Source organism: Monodelphis domestica, chromosome 1 (assembly GCF_027887165.1).
Source record: "Monodelphis domestica isolate mMonDom1 chromosome 1, mMonDom1.pri, whole genome shotgun sequence".
Taxonomy (NCBI): Eukaryota; Metazoa; Chordata; class Mammalia; order Didelphimorphia; family Didelphidae; genus Monodelphis; species Monodelphis domestica.
The window spans coordinates 695914635-695926879 of NC_077227.1; the positions used below are offsets into that span (position 1 = coordinate 695914635).

The following is a 12245-nucleotide window of genomic DNA, read 5'->3' on the forward strand; positions in this document are numbered from 1 at the left end:
AGAATCTAGAAGTGGTGATTGAGAGCAAGGAATATTCTGATTCCTTACCATGAGCCTGGGGATGAGAGAGAAAGTGAAATCAGTACTGAATAATGGTCAGAGATGCAGTGACATCCAGAGGGAGCCAGGTCTCAGGGAAGAGCTAGAAGATGGCAAGAGAAGACATTAAAGATGAAAAAAGGTTTGTTAATTATGAGCAAAAATCCCATAGGGGGCATGTTGGAAGGGGCAGATCTGGAGAAGGATATAGGCAGGATGGGATGGAAGTGGATGGGAATGAGAGACCAGTTAACTGAATGTGGGGAGGAGATGTGTTCTTATGAAGCTGGTGGTTCAGAATCATAGAGATGGAGGTCTTTATTGTAAAAGGCTACAGAAAATTCAAGGTGGGAGGAATGAGGGCAAGAACAGATCACTAGATCTAGAAATTGAACATTATTATAAACCTTATAGTGCTCAGTTCTAATTATATAATGAGGTTGTAAGACAGATATCACTTATTTTTTTCTAAAACCCTTACCTTCCATCTTAGAATCAATAACTGTGTATTGGTTTTGAGACAGAAGAGTGGTAAGGGCTATGTAATTGGGGTTAAGTAACTTGTCCAGGGACATAAAGCTAGGAAGGGTCTGAAGTCATATTTGAACCCAGGACTTCCTGTCTTTAGGCCAGGCTCTCAATCCTTGCTTTTTTTCTTTCACATATATAGATATACTTTATATGATTATAAAACCCACAAGGATCCTTTCCTATCTCTCTCTCTTTATATCTCTCCCCCATTGCCTATCACAGTGCTCTGCACACAATATATGCTGAATAAATGTTTATTATTGTTCTTCCCTTCCCACTTCCAGAGAGTCAGACCCTTCTTTCTCCCTAGTCACTCCAGAGCTGGGCTTCAAAGAAAAAGATATTTTTATTCGTGAAGTCTGATGTCTCCTCAATCCCTAGCAGGACTGTAACAGGATGGACCCAAAGTCAGGGGCAGAGCCAAGCGTTGGAGGGAGGAAGGCACCTTTTGCCCTTTCGGCCACCCTCATATGTGGTCTGTGACCTTGTCTGTGTCTGTGTCCCTGGGAGGAGAGGCCAGATGGGAGTCCTTGGGGGGGGCAGGGTCTGGGTGGGAGTCCTTGGCAGCCTTTGTTCGATAGGTGCCCAGCAGGATGGAGTTGATATAATTCAGTGTTTTGTTGCTGAAGACCATGTTGAGATGCTGCAGGCCAGGGATTGGGAACACATGGACGGGCTGGGGCTGCTGGTTCTCCCAGCGAGCACAGAGCTCCATGCTCCGGGTGGCCACCGTGTCATCGCCATCTTCATAGAGCACAGACACGGGGTCATTGTAGGGGAAACCCTCATCGTAGATGTAGGTGTGGGGGGTTGGTAGTCCCACCCCATAGAGGCAATAGACCTCCACGCCTGGAGCGGGCAGCCCCGCCAACAGGTCGCGGCTATTTAGCCACATGTACCAGCCGTCTTCAAAGTGCAGGTCTGCAAAAAAGCGCTGGAAATTCTGAAAGGTGTAGTTTATGTTAGGTGTGGAGATGAAGATGTGATCCTCAGACCAAGCGAGGCGGGAAGGGAACATCCACGGAGAGGAGGTGGTCATCCGATGTTCTTCTCGAAGCTTGATGTTTGACATGAGTGGAATACCCTGGTTGTCACCTGTGTGCGGGGCACAGAATGAGGGACTCGTCGATCCCAAACTCATCCCCATCGCCGCCTCCAAACCCAATCCATGCCCTGTCTGAAACTTGTCCCTGATCCCAGATAGAACCCCAGCTCCCAGCCACATTCTGCTTCAATCCACACTCAAAGCCATGGATCCCACATCCCAGCTTTGAACCCCAACCTTCACCCTAAACCTGGAATGGGACATAGCCTTGCTCAGGCCCTCACCTAGACTTCTCCTTGATTCAGAATTTTTATCTTTTGCCTTTTCTTTGTATCTTCAGGGCTTGGCACAATGTCTGACATGCAGGAAGTACTTAATACATTTTATTGACTCATTGGCACGCTCCAGGCTCAGGCACTGGCCTGAAATCTGACATTAGAGGCTGACCCAGATCTTAAACCAACTCGACCTGACTCAGAAGCACCGCTCTGGGACCTTGATGTTTCCATATTCTGTCACTGCTAGACTCTCTCTATCTGCCTGCCTCCTTTCCTCCCAGAGTCCTGGGAGGCAGCATCTCGAATGGTGTCACAGACAAGAAAGTCTGGTGGGGAGGCTGGAAAATTGATATCTGCTCCATGAATGGATTATGTGTGGGGTGGGCATAGGCATATGTGGGTTCATGAGTACCTATGACCTATATGGGGGGGATATGTAGTTGGGGACTAGTTCCTAGAACTTGTGGCTGTCTATTCTTTTAGGGTGTGGGTTTGTTAACAGGGTTGGCTGTGTCTAAGGAGATCCTCGGTTGTTTTTGAGGAGGTTTACAGGGATGTGTCGACACATTTCTGCCTTTCTCTGAGTCTCAGTGGCTGACACACTCACCGGAAGCCAGGACCCTCATGGGTTTGGTGGAGCCACCCCAGGGAGCTCCCAGGGAAATGAAGCCATCAATGAATCGGTCCTTCCAGGCCTGGGGCTGATGCAGAAGGAAGTACAGCAGATGAAGGTTGCCCAGGCTGTGTCCAATGAGGAAAACAGGCTTCCCATAGGCAGCGTACATGTCCTCCACGAGCCCTGCTAGTTTCTTAAAGTATTCTTCCTGCTGGGCTGGGGCCAGAGAAGCATGAGACCCCAGCTCACACCTTTGCCCTGGGTTCCTATTCCTCAGAAACATCCATGCCCAATGCCTTCCACCCATAACACCCGCCTCTACTCACTGGGATCCAGTCTCCAATCGTAAGGTGCAGCCCGGACTGTTTCATCGCGCACGTACCCATTGTTGACGAGATTTTGCACTAATGTGTGCATGTAGCCTTGATAGGGGGGAGTGGGGTGGAGGGAGAGATACAGGGTAAGAGGACCGTGCTTGCTAGGGTTATAGGGGCATGTGGGGCCCCCAAGGGCAAGGCTACGTGGCTCTCCTCAGACTGGCAGTGCCCTAGGGGTGGTGCCTTACCTCCCCCCTTCAACCCAAGCCTCCAAAGTATGGGGTCTTCTGGGGCTCCTGCCCTCACTGGGACTGGGACTGAAGTGACAAGTCTTATAGGGTTTGGCTCCAGGCTTTCATGGAATCAGTCTGGGTCTCAGCGACATGCCCACCTACCTGCCAGTTTGTTGGGGTCCAGATACTCCACAGAATAGGTCTTGCCGAAGCCTGGGACTCGAATCTGTACCCCAGGGGCATTAGACATTTGTCCTGTGGTCCTGTTGTAGACCACCCTGCAGAGTCAAGAAGGAGGCTCAACCTCCAGAGAGTGGGGTGTATAGGTGTGTGTATGTGAGAGAGATGCATGCAGGGATACAAAGTGGGGTACACAGGTCTGTGTGCTAGAGAAGAGGGAAACACGTGGGTGAGAATGACCATCTGTTGAGGTCAGGTCTCGGACCTGGGCTGGCAGTGACAGGGCAACAGAGTCCCGAGTGTGAATCCTGGTTCTAGTACTTGCTAGCTGTGGGACTCCCACCTGGGGGGGGGGGTCCCCTCTCCGGGGATGTCTCCTCATCCCTACAACGAGGGTGAGAACCTCTGTACAACCTGCTCATTGGATCAAATGAGCCAGTGACTGTACAAGCCTCCAAAGCTCCAAGAACATTCGAGTGTGTGGAGAGATCTGAAGTAGGGACCCGGCGAGCTCCTTGGTTTGGGTACTGGGGCGGAGCGTGGATTTTGGGACCCACCTAGTGTTGTCGATCCAACAGTCAACCCCAAGGGGCAGGAACATGTTGAGGTCCATCCAGATGGTGAAGAAGTCCTCCGTCTTTTGATAGCACAGCCAGTTGACCACTTCTGGCTTGTCCAACTTGGCCTCCAATTGGTTCCCCAAGCAGCCAGGCACTGTGGGCACGAGGACCCTTAGCCTGGCACCTGGCACATGCCCTGCTCCTCTTCCTCTTCCCCCGGCCCCTGCTGGGGCCAGGAGGTTGTGTCTGGGAGCCCTGGGCTCCCACCAAGATGGGGGGTGCAGCGTCCCTGATCCCCACCCAGGGCAGAGCCAGAAAAACACAAGGTCCCTTTTCTTCCCCCAGGGCCTCAGCCAAAGTCCAGGCTGGAGCAAACAGTCTAGGCAAGGCCCTGGGCGAGAGGTCGTAGTCAGAGATTATGAGAGGAAGAGTAGATCCCTCCGGCTTGGGGTGGGGGGAAGGGATGACTGTCCCCCCTGCCAGCCAGGACGCTCTCCCTTTGTCCCAGTCCATGACTGGGGGTAGGATGGGTTCCGAAGCCCCAAGGGACATCCTTCCTGCTCCCACATGCCACAAGCCTGGCCCATTGCTTAGATGGGGCTGGAGGAGCAGCCCACGCTGGAGCTACAATGCTACTCCCTCCTCCCCTGGAGGCTGAGCCCCTTCCTTCCCCCACTTCCAGCCCTGGCTTGGGGAGTTGGCCCTCACCCTCCCTTTCCCAGAACTACAGGGGGCCCCGGGCCAGAGCGTTGGGAGTAGGGCAATGCCTTACCAAGCACCACAGGTCTCGTGTTGTTGTTGAGGGCAGCCTTGGGGGTGGCACTTGGGGGAAAGAGGACATTGAAGAGCCAGAAGGAGGAGGCCGGAGGGAACAGGAGGAGAAAGCCCAGGAGGGCTCCGAGGCAGCCTAGCGGTCCCAGGAGCCCCATGCTGCCGGTGCCCGCCTGACCCCTGATCCAGGGATGTTTGTTGGTGGTGGTAGGCGGGACCGGAGGCCAGCGGCTGCAGGGAACCTGGGGGTGGAGGATGACACAGCTTAGGAGCAGAGCAGCCCATAAAGGGACAGGGGCTCTGGGGGCAGGGGAGGGAACTGGGAAATGAGGAGGGAGGGAGCCTGGGGGAGGATATGTCCCAGCTAGAGTAGGCTGGGAAAATGTGGGAAAGCTGGCCAGGGCTGGGCTGACCTTGAGACCTTTTCTAGGTACTCAGGGCCATGGAAACCAGTAAACCAAGCCAGGCAGCCAGGACTCTGTCCATGTCATCCGTGTCTCAGGGTACAAAGAGTACCCTTAGAATACTGGACTTGTGTGTGTGTGTGGGGGTGTTCCGGGCAAATCACTTTGACAGCCTCATCAGTGACCAGGGGCATTGTGGAGATCAAATGAGATAACAGAGTGGGGAAAACGGGTGCCGGAGTTAGCTATTCCCTCTAATAGGGAAAACTACTAGGGACGACGTTCTGCTGCCACCAGCTGAAATGCTTCAAAGCCTTTCAAGGGAAACCTGGGTTCAAATCCCAGCTCAGCCACTTGCTACTATCAGGGTGAGCCTTGGCAAGTCACAAGTTCTCAGGACCAGTTTCTTCCTCTGAAAAATGAGATTGGACTACAATTTCCAAAAAGAGAATAATAATAATAATAATAACAGCTAACTATATGGTGCCTAATACAAACCCGGTGTTATCTCCCTTGATCCTCACAATAATCCCTGAAGGAAGGTGCAGTTGTCTTAGTCTTATCCAACTCCCCTTTTTAAACCTTTCCCTTCAGTCTTAGAATCAGTACTGTGGCTTGGTTCCTGTTCCTTGTTCCTGTGAGATTCCACCCTGAAGGGAATCTCAGACTGGCAGTTTCAGACTGAATAATGGACCCTGGGGTGAAAGATCCAACTACAATCCACTGTAGTTGGGGGCTAAGCACAAGGGGAATGACTCTTTAGCTCAGTAGACATCGTGTCAGTCTCATAAACTGAAGGTCCCCAGTTTGATCCTTGGAAGAAGGGTGTGATATACTGGGAGAGGCTTCTGGAGACTACAAGAGTCACTTGACCGGGAACAAGTACAAGCTTTGGGGTCTCCAACTTACAAGCTAGTCCTAAAACTTGGGGTCCATCAGATCCTATTAGGCTACAAGTTTGGGGTTTCTAGATTCCATGTTAACAGTTCCAAGGCAGAAGAGCAGTAAGGGTTAGGCAATGGGGGTTAAGTGACTTGCCCAGCATCACGCTGCTAGGAAGTATCTGAGGCTAGATTTGAACCTAGGTCCTCCCATCTCTAGGTCAGGCTCTCAATTTATTGAACCCACCATGGGGATACACACACACACACAAATTTACATCCCACCTCCTTATAGTAGCACCTACTGCCCAAGGTCATTGTGAGGATCAAATGAGAATATATTTGTAGAGTTCTTTGCAGCCCTTAAAGTACTATATAAATACTAGCAATTACTATAGCTAACTGTGTGTACAGTGTTCTGGGATCTACTTCCTTCACTCCACATTGGTTATTGCAGCTTCCAATGCTTCTGGGTAACCTTAACGTTTTTTTTCCTTTTTGTCTTTTCCATCAATAATTCATTTATTTTTCCTATTTTTTTTATTAATTACAAGTTATAACAAATTTCCACAAGTTTTCCAGTTATACAATCAAACTGATCTCCCTCCCTCCTCCCCAGTGCCTTCACATTTGTTTTATTTATTTTGTCACACGCTTTCCCTTCCATCTTAGAATCAGTACTGGGTCTTGGTTCCAAGGCCATAAGGGCTAGGCAATGGGGGCTAAATGACTTGCTCGGGATGGTTTCCTGATATGAACGCAGGGCCTCTCCTTCAATCCACCGCGCCATGTAGCTGCCTCCACATTTGGTGTTTCAAACAGTACAAGAACAGAGCATTACATTTGTGGACTATAGTTGGTTTGGCCATTCCCCAAGGGACTGCTTCCCCTCTTCCTCGAGAGGTTCTTAAAGGCAAGAATTGTGTCCCACCTCAGAGAGGGAGAGGTGAAGAGAGGATGCAGGATATGGGGGGGGGGGGGGAGGAGTCCCGAGTTCAAATTCTAGTGTTCTTATAACCTGTAGCCCCTGGACAATTCACTTCTTTACAAAATATGGGGGCTGTATTAGGAGACTGCCAAGATCTTCTAGAGCTGTTCCCCGGGGTAGAATCTCCCCAGATAAACAGGGAGGGGCGGCAGAGGAACAGGAAGGGGAGTTGGAACAGTCCCACCTCCTCCTGGATTCCAGGACGGGAGCCAGACTAGACAAAGGCCGGAGCGGGGTGGGGGCTCCTCCGGTGACTCCTTCGGAAGCAGGGCGGTCTCGAAGGCGACTTCGGCTCAGTCCCTCTCTCCCTCCCTCCGCAAAAGGAAAGAACAAAACCAGGTCCGGAAAGGGGGGGTGGAAGTCAGTAAACAATGTTTTATTGGGAAAACAACCAAACAAACAGCCCAAACTCCTAGCGACATCCGCTTCGGTTTCCGGAGCGAGGAGGAAGAGGGGTGTGTCCGATCGACCTGGGGCTTCCCTGGCGCGGCCAGGGGGGAAGTCGTCCCCCCTCCCCCAAACGCTTGCCTTTCTCTCTTGCTCCCTGGCAACCCTCCTGACCAATAAATACACAAATAAATAGGGCTCGGTCCCCAGCAGGCCGCGGCCTCCGGCAAACATAATCATCTCTCTCAGCATCACTGATTCCCGTCTCTGTGGCCAGCAGGCCTTGCGGCCCGTCTCAATGGCCTCCGCTTTACCCTCCCTGCTGCCCCGTGGGTCTGGGGGATTGGGAAGGAAAGGGGCTGGGCCCGGGGAGCGTCCTAACTCAGGCCCCTCGCTAACATACTGCACCGAGCCCTCGTCTACAAGGAGTTTAGTCTCAAGCCGGACTCTTGTGAGTGGAAGGCGAAGCCCGAGGCGAGTAGCGTGGGAGGGGCCGGGGCGCCCCAGCTCCCACCCTTAGCCCCAGGGGGGTGGGGAAATGGGACGGGACAGCGTGGAGGGGCGGGGCAGGAAGGGAGGCAGGGGCCGTCCATCACTGATTCCGAGAGGCCCGGAGGGGCCGACTCAGGAGTAGATGGTGATGACCTCCCGGCCCCCACCCCGGACCAGCAGCACCCGCTCCAGGCCTTCTGTCAACACTTCGAGGAATTCCATGTCTGAGCGGGGAGTCAAGGGCCGTAGCGGGCCAGAGGGGACGATATGTAAGGCAGGGGCCCCGCCGTCCTTCCCTTCCTTTCCTTCCCCTCCAGCCTTCTTCGGGGTTCACTCGTGGGGCGACTCTAATCACCTCAACATTTCGAAGAGCTAACTCCTCCCGACTTTCCAAGAGACCCAGGCTTCTCGGAGCCTGCGATGGGGGCGGGCCAGAAAAAGCCTGTCGCATAGTCATGTGACCTGGGCTGGTGTCCAGGGGTCCTGTGACCAGAGGCAGCCATCTTCATCTCCTGGAGCCTCGGTTTCTTTCTGTGTAAAATGGGGAGATAATACTGGCTCCACTTACCTCCCTGGGAGATTGTGAGGAAAGGGCTTTGGCCTTGGAGGAAATAAATGGGATTTTTATTATGAGGGCTGCTAAATAGGTGGCCTTGAGCCAAAGTGAAAGCTGGGGAAGACCCTCAAACTAGATTTACTGTCAGGCAGTGGCTCATTGGGCAAAGCTCTATCACCAGCCCTGAGGGAGGGTGGTCGGTGTCCTAAAAAAAACCAGACACCCCTGGGGGTGGCCAGGTGGCTCAGCAGATAGCCAGGTCTTCAGACCTGAGGTCCTGGGTTCTAATGCGACCTCAGCAGACACTTCCTAGCTCTGTGACCCTGGACAAGTCACTTAACCGGCACTGCCAGACCCTTCCTGCTTCTCACCTCTTCTGCCTCGGAACCAACACTTGGTAGGTAGTGATGGAAGGGAAGGGTTTAAAAAAGGGAAGAAGGCCCCCCACTGACTTTGAAGGGAGCCCCGAGCAGCCTCCTGCCAGCCGGTCTATCCCCTGCCTCCTCCCCAAAGGATACAGTTCTCGTCTCCATCCGTGTTTTTCGGAGGGCCAGGCATGTTCAGGAGGACCAGCCGGGCGTCGTGGGAGCGATTGACAATGACTTCGTTCAGTTTGACGGCCGTGTGCATCCTCCGGACGTTAGACTGGTCTCTGTGGAGAGGCCCAGGGTCAGGCCTGGCCCAGGAGAGGCCCCCAAGGGCCCAGGCCGGTGGGAGTGGCTCAGCCTTTCCTTCTCTCCCTGCCCTTCCCAGAACCTCTTCTGAACCACGTGAGGAAGGTCCCTTCTCTTTGCAGTCTCCACTTAGGGCCCCTAATGGTGCCTCCATGTCTGACTCCCTTCAAAAGGCCCCAGCCAGCCTCTTTTCTCCAGCCTAAGTCTCTTCCTTCCAGTGACCCGGCCCAGCTGCCCTCCTGGGGAGGCAGACCCATACCAGGATCCCCGGCCTCTCTGGGCCCCCTCCCACATTGGCTCCCTGCACAGGAACCACCCCTGGACCGGCCAGGCCCTCATGGAGTCTTGCCAGATGTGCCCTGTGGTCACGGCCTTCCCCTCCCCTGAGGCAGTTCTCTGTGCCCCTCCAATGGCTTTTTTTCTGTCTGTGTGCCTCATGGCCTGGCAGACTCGGCCTGAGGGCAGCGATCTACGGGGCTGGGCTTTCAATGTGAAGAGCGAGTGTGCCCAGAGCCACTGACCCTCCTGCCCTCGAACCCACTCAGAGGCTCCTCCCTCGCCTTCCCTGAACATCCCCCCACTGTGGGCCACTCCCTGGCCCACATCAGGCCTCTGGGGACCCACCAGGGCAAACCACCCTTCCAGGGGCCCCTCTCCCAGGCCTGGCCACATGCGGGTTCTCAGCCACCAGGAAAGCCTGGTGTAGGCAGGCGGGCAAAATCAGCCCGGAGGGTTGGATGGGAGACTTTCGGCCTCTGCTGCTAAGTGAGGGATTGGGGTGGGGGTGGTGGGAGGAGTAGAGGGAAGAGACAGAGACCCAGACACCGTCTCTGGCCTGCCGCGGGCGCCCCTGGCACTTGGCACTCACGGTTTGATGCTGATCAGCTCGCGGAAGTTCTCTAGGGTGTTGCCCCGGTTCCGCTTCTCAGCGTCGTGCTTGTCCCTGGTCCAGGTCATCTGGACCTTCTCGGGCCTGGCTTCCCCCTCATCCTCCTCGTCCGAATACAGACTCTCCAGCCGGATTATGGAGTGGCGATCCTTGACCAGCTGGGCCTGAGGGGTGGAGATAGGACGGGTGAGGAAGGAGAGGACGGGGTCTGCTCGGTGGGAGGCCCGGGCAGGTTCTGGGGGCCAGAGCCTCACAACTCCCATCGCCACACCAGGAAGGTTGGTGACCTTCGTGCTTTCCTCACAACAGCCCCATTTGGGAGGACAGAACACAGGCTTTGGCCCGGTGTCTCCCGACTCCGACCCCCGCGTTCTTCCTTCTCTGCCGCGATGCCTCCGAAGCCCGGAGGAGGCTCCTGGCAGCCCTTCCGGAAGAGAAGAGCCCAGGTCGCCTTCCCTCTCCCGGGAGGCTCCCTACCTCCCTCTCCCTCTCGGTCTTGGTCAGCCTCATCTGCTTCAGCATCTGGGACCTCTGCTCCATCATCAGCGTGCGCTCGTAGGTGTAGGCCGAGATGTCGCTGTTGTGCTGGGGGAGGCAGTGTAGGAGTGGGTGGGCAGCAGCCCAGGGCTGGGGGGGGGGAAGGGGGACAGCAGCCCCAGGGCCCCGGGGGGGGGGCAGTGTGGGAGTGGGTGGGCAGCAGCCCAGGGCGGGGGGGGGGGCAGTGTGGGAGTGGGTGGGCAGCAGCCCAGGGCGGGGGGGGGGGGGGCAGTGTGGGAGTGGGTGGGCAGCAGCCCAGGGTGGTGGGGGGGGCAGTGTGGGAGTGGGTGGGCAGCAGCCCCAGGGCCCCAGGGGGGGCAGTGTGGGAGTGGGTGGGCAGCAGCCCAGGGCCCCGAGGGGGGGGGGACAGCAGCCCCAGGGCCCGGGGGGGGGGGGCAGTGTGGGAGTGGGTGGGCAGCAGCCCCAGGGCCCCAGGGGGGGCAGTGTGGGAGTGGGTGGGCAGCAGCCCAGGGCCACGAGGGGGGGGGGACAGCATCCCCAGGGCCCCGGGGGGGGGGCAGTGTGGGAGTGGGTGGGCAGCAGCCCCAGGGCTGGGGGGGGGGGGACAGCAGCCCCAGGGCCCCGGGGGGGGGGGGGCAGTGTGGGAGTGGGTGGGCAGCAGCCCCAGGGCCCCGATGGGGGGGGCGGCAGCAGCCCCAGGGCCCGGCCTTGTGGTCCTTACCATCTCCACGACTTCCACCTCAGCCTCGATGCGTAGGTGGTACAGGAAGGTGGCCAGATCCTTCTTCATCTGGATGCTGTTGTCGTCCATCTGGGCCACGGTGAAGATCCTCATGCGGCACTTTCGCCAGACCTGGGGGGCCCGAGGGGGAGGTGAGGGGCCGGGGAGACCCGGGGGTCCAGCCCCTCAGCCCCCCATCTTTCTGTCCTGCGGGGCCGGGCACCTTGTGCTGCCTCAGAAGGAAGGGCAGCAGCATGAGCATGCCGCCGTCGTGGACGATCCACCAGACGTCGATGTTGCCCTCGTTGTAGCGCTCGTGGTTGCTGGGGTAGAAGGAAACATTCTTGGGCACCAGCAGCGCCAGGTGGGCGGCCGTAGTGCAGCGCACGGTGTCTGCGAGACAAAGATGTACCAGGTGATGTGGTGCCCCGGGGGCTCCATCCCCCTCCTCCAGCCCCCAAGCTTCCTCGGCAGGCCCCGGCCATTCCGGCCAGCCTCACAGACTGGCAGGCCCTCTTAGGCCGCTGGCACAGGCTGGCACAGGCAAGCAGGGTGGGCAAAATCTGCCTTTAGAGTCTTCCCTCAGCCCATCGGGCTTCTCCCGCTTGCTGGTGACTCCTGGCCATCTCTAGTCTCCTGAGGCCAGTTAACACCTAAGCTGTCTATGGGAAGTGAAGGGCCAGGAGGGGGGTCCCCAGGGGCACGAGGCCTGCCCCGGACCTTCCAAATTCTACCCGCTTCCAGGCCGCAAGACCAGCCGTGCAGGGAGGGAAGGGTCCTCGAGGAGAGCGGAGCTGCGAGGGACCTACCGATGAAGGTCTTCCAGGCCCGAGGGTCTTCACTCTGCCTCCAGCCATAGGGCCACCCCAGCACCACAGAGTTGTGCTTCATGCCCCCCAGGCCACAGGACTGGATGAGGTGGGCCAGGCCTTCGCGCACTTTGCTGGCCACCACCACCTGGCAGAAGCCCTTCACCTTTTCAATCTCAATCATGTTCTTAATGGTCTGAAAACAAGAGCCTGGGGTCACACAGGGCAAGGAGAGCCGGGGGTCTTCCTGAGTTTGCCCACACACTGGAAACAGCAAGTGAGCCCTCCCGGGGGTGGGGTGTCACGCAGAGCCCCCCACTGCCTTCTCCTCGGCTCCTGGAACTCGAGAGCTCCTTGTGCCTGTCTCGTGTACGTG

General features: G+C 56.4%; 2 protein-coding genes across 4 annotated transcripts in view; both read right to left on the reverse strand.

The window, feature by feature from the left end:
* Positions 1 to 808: 808 nt before the first annotated feature.
* LCAT (lecithin-cholesterol acyltransferase) lies at positions 809 to 4890 on the reverse strand. The gene is made up of 6 exons (XM_001373783.5): positions 4572 to 4890; positions 3797 to 3953; positions 3222 to 3337; positions 2836 to 2931; positions 2501 to 2725; positions 809 to 1665 (listed from the first exon to the last, which is right to left on the reverse strand). The coding sequence occupies exons 1-6, from the start codon at positions 4726 to 4728 to the stop codon at positions 1037 to 1039; spliced, it is 1380 nt and encodes a 459-aa protein (XP_001373820.2). The 5' UTR covers positions 4729 to 4890; the 3' UTR covers positions 809 to 1036.
* A 2308-nt stretch (positions 4891 to 7198) lies between these two features.
* SLC12A4 (solute carrier family 12 member 4) overlaps positions 7199 to 12245 on the reverse strand; it is a 52676-nt gene continuing 47629 nt past the window's right edge. For all 3 annotated transcript variants that reach the window (XM_007477213.3, XM_007477215.3, XM_007477214.3), the window contains exons 18-24: positions 11870 to 12065; positions 11284 to 11453; positions 11061 to 11192; positions 10319 to 10426; positions 9821 to 10005; positions 8797 to 8930; positions 7199 to 7946 (exon numbers count right to left, since the gene is read on the reverse strand). In XM_007477213.3, coding sequence (XP_007477275.2) covers positions 7855 to 7946; positions 8797 to 8930; positions 9821 to 10005; positions 10319 to 10426; positions 11061 to 11192; positions 11284 to 11453; positions 11870 to 12065 — 1017 coding nt within the window. In that variant the 3' untranslated portion in view covers positions 7199 to 7854. The remainder of the gene's footprint in view (positions 7947 to 8796; positions 8931 to 9820; positions 10006 to 10318; positions 10427 to 11060; positions 11193 to 11283; positions 11454 to 11869; positions 12066 to 12245) is intronic.

What these genes read in the sequence shown, in the direction of transcription:
- LCAT (XM_001373783.5), bottom strand. Translation starts at nt 4,728, where the DNA reads ATGGGGCTCCTGGGACCGCTAGGCTGCCTCGGAGCCCTCCTGGGCTTT. An exon ending in CACGAGACCTGTGGTGCTTG is followed by an intron (nt 3,954 to 4,571) that starts GTAAGGCATTGC and finishes TCGTGCCCACAG; the next exon opens with TGCCTGGCTGCTTGGGGAAC. An exon ending in GGACCCCAACAAACTGGCAG is followed by an intron (nt 2,932 to 3,221) that starts GTAGGTGGGCAT and finishes CCCCCTATCAAG; the next exon opens with GCTACATGCACACATTAGTG.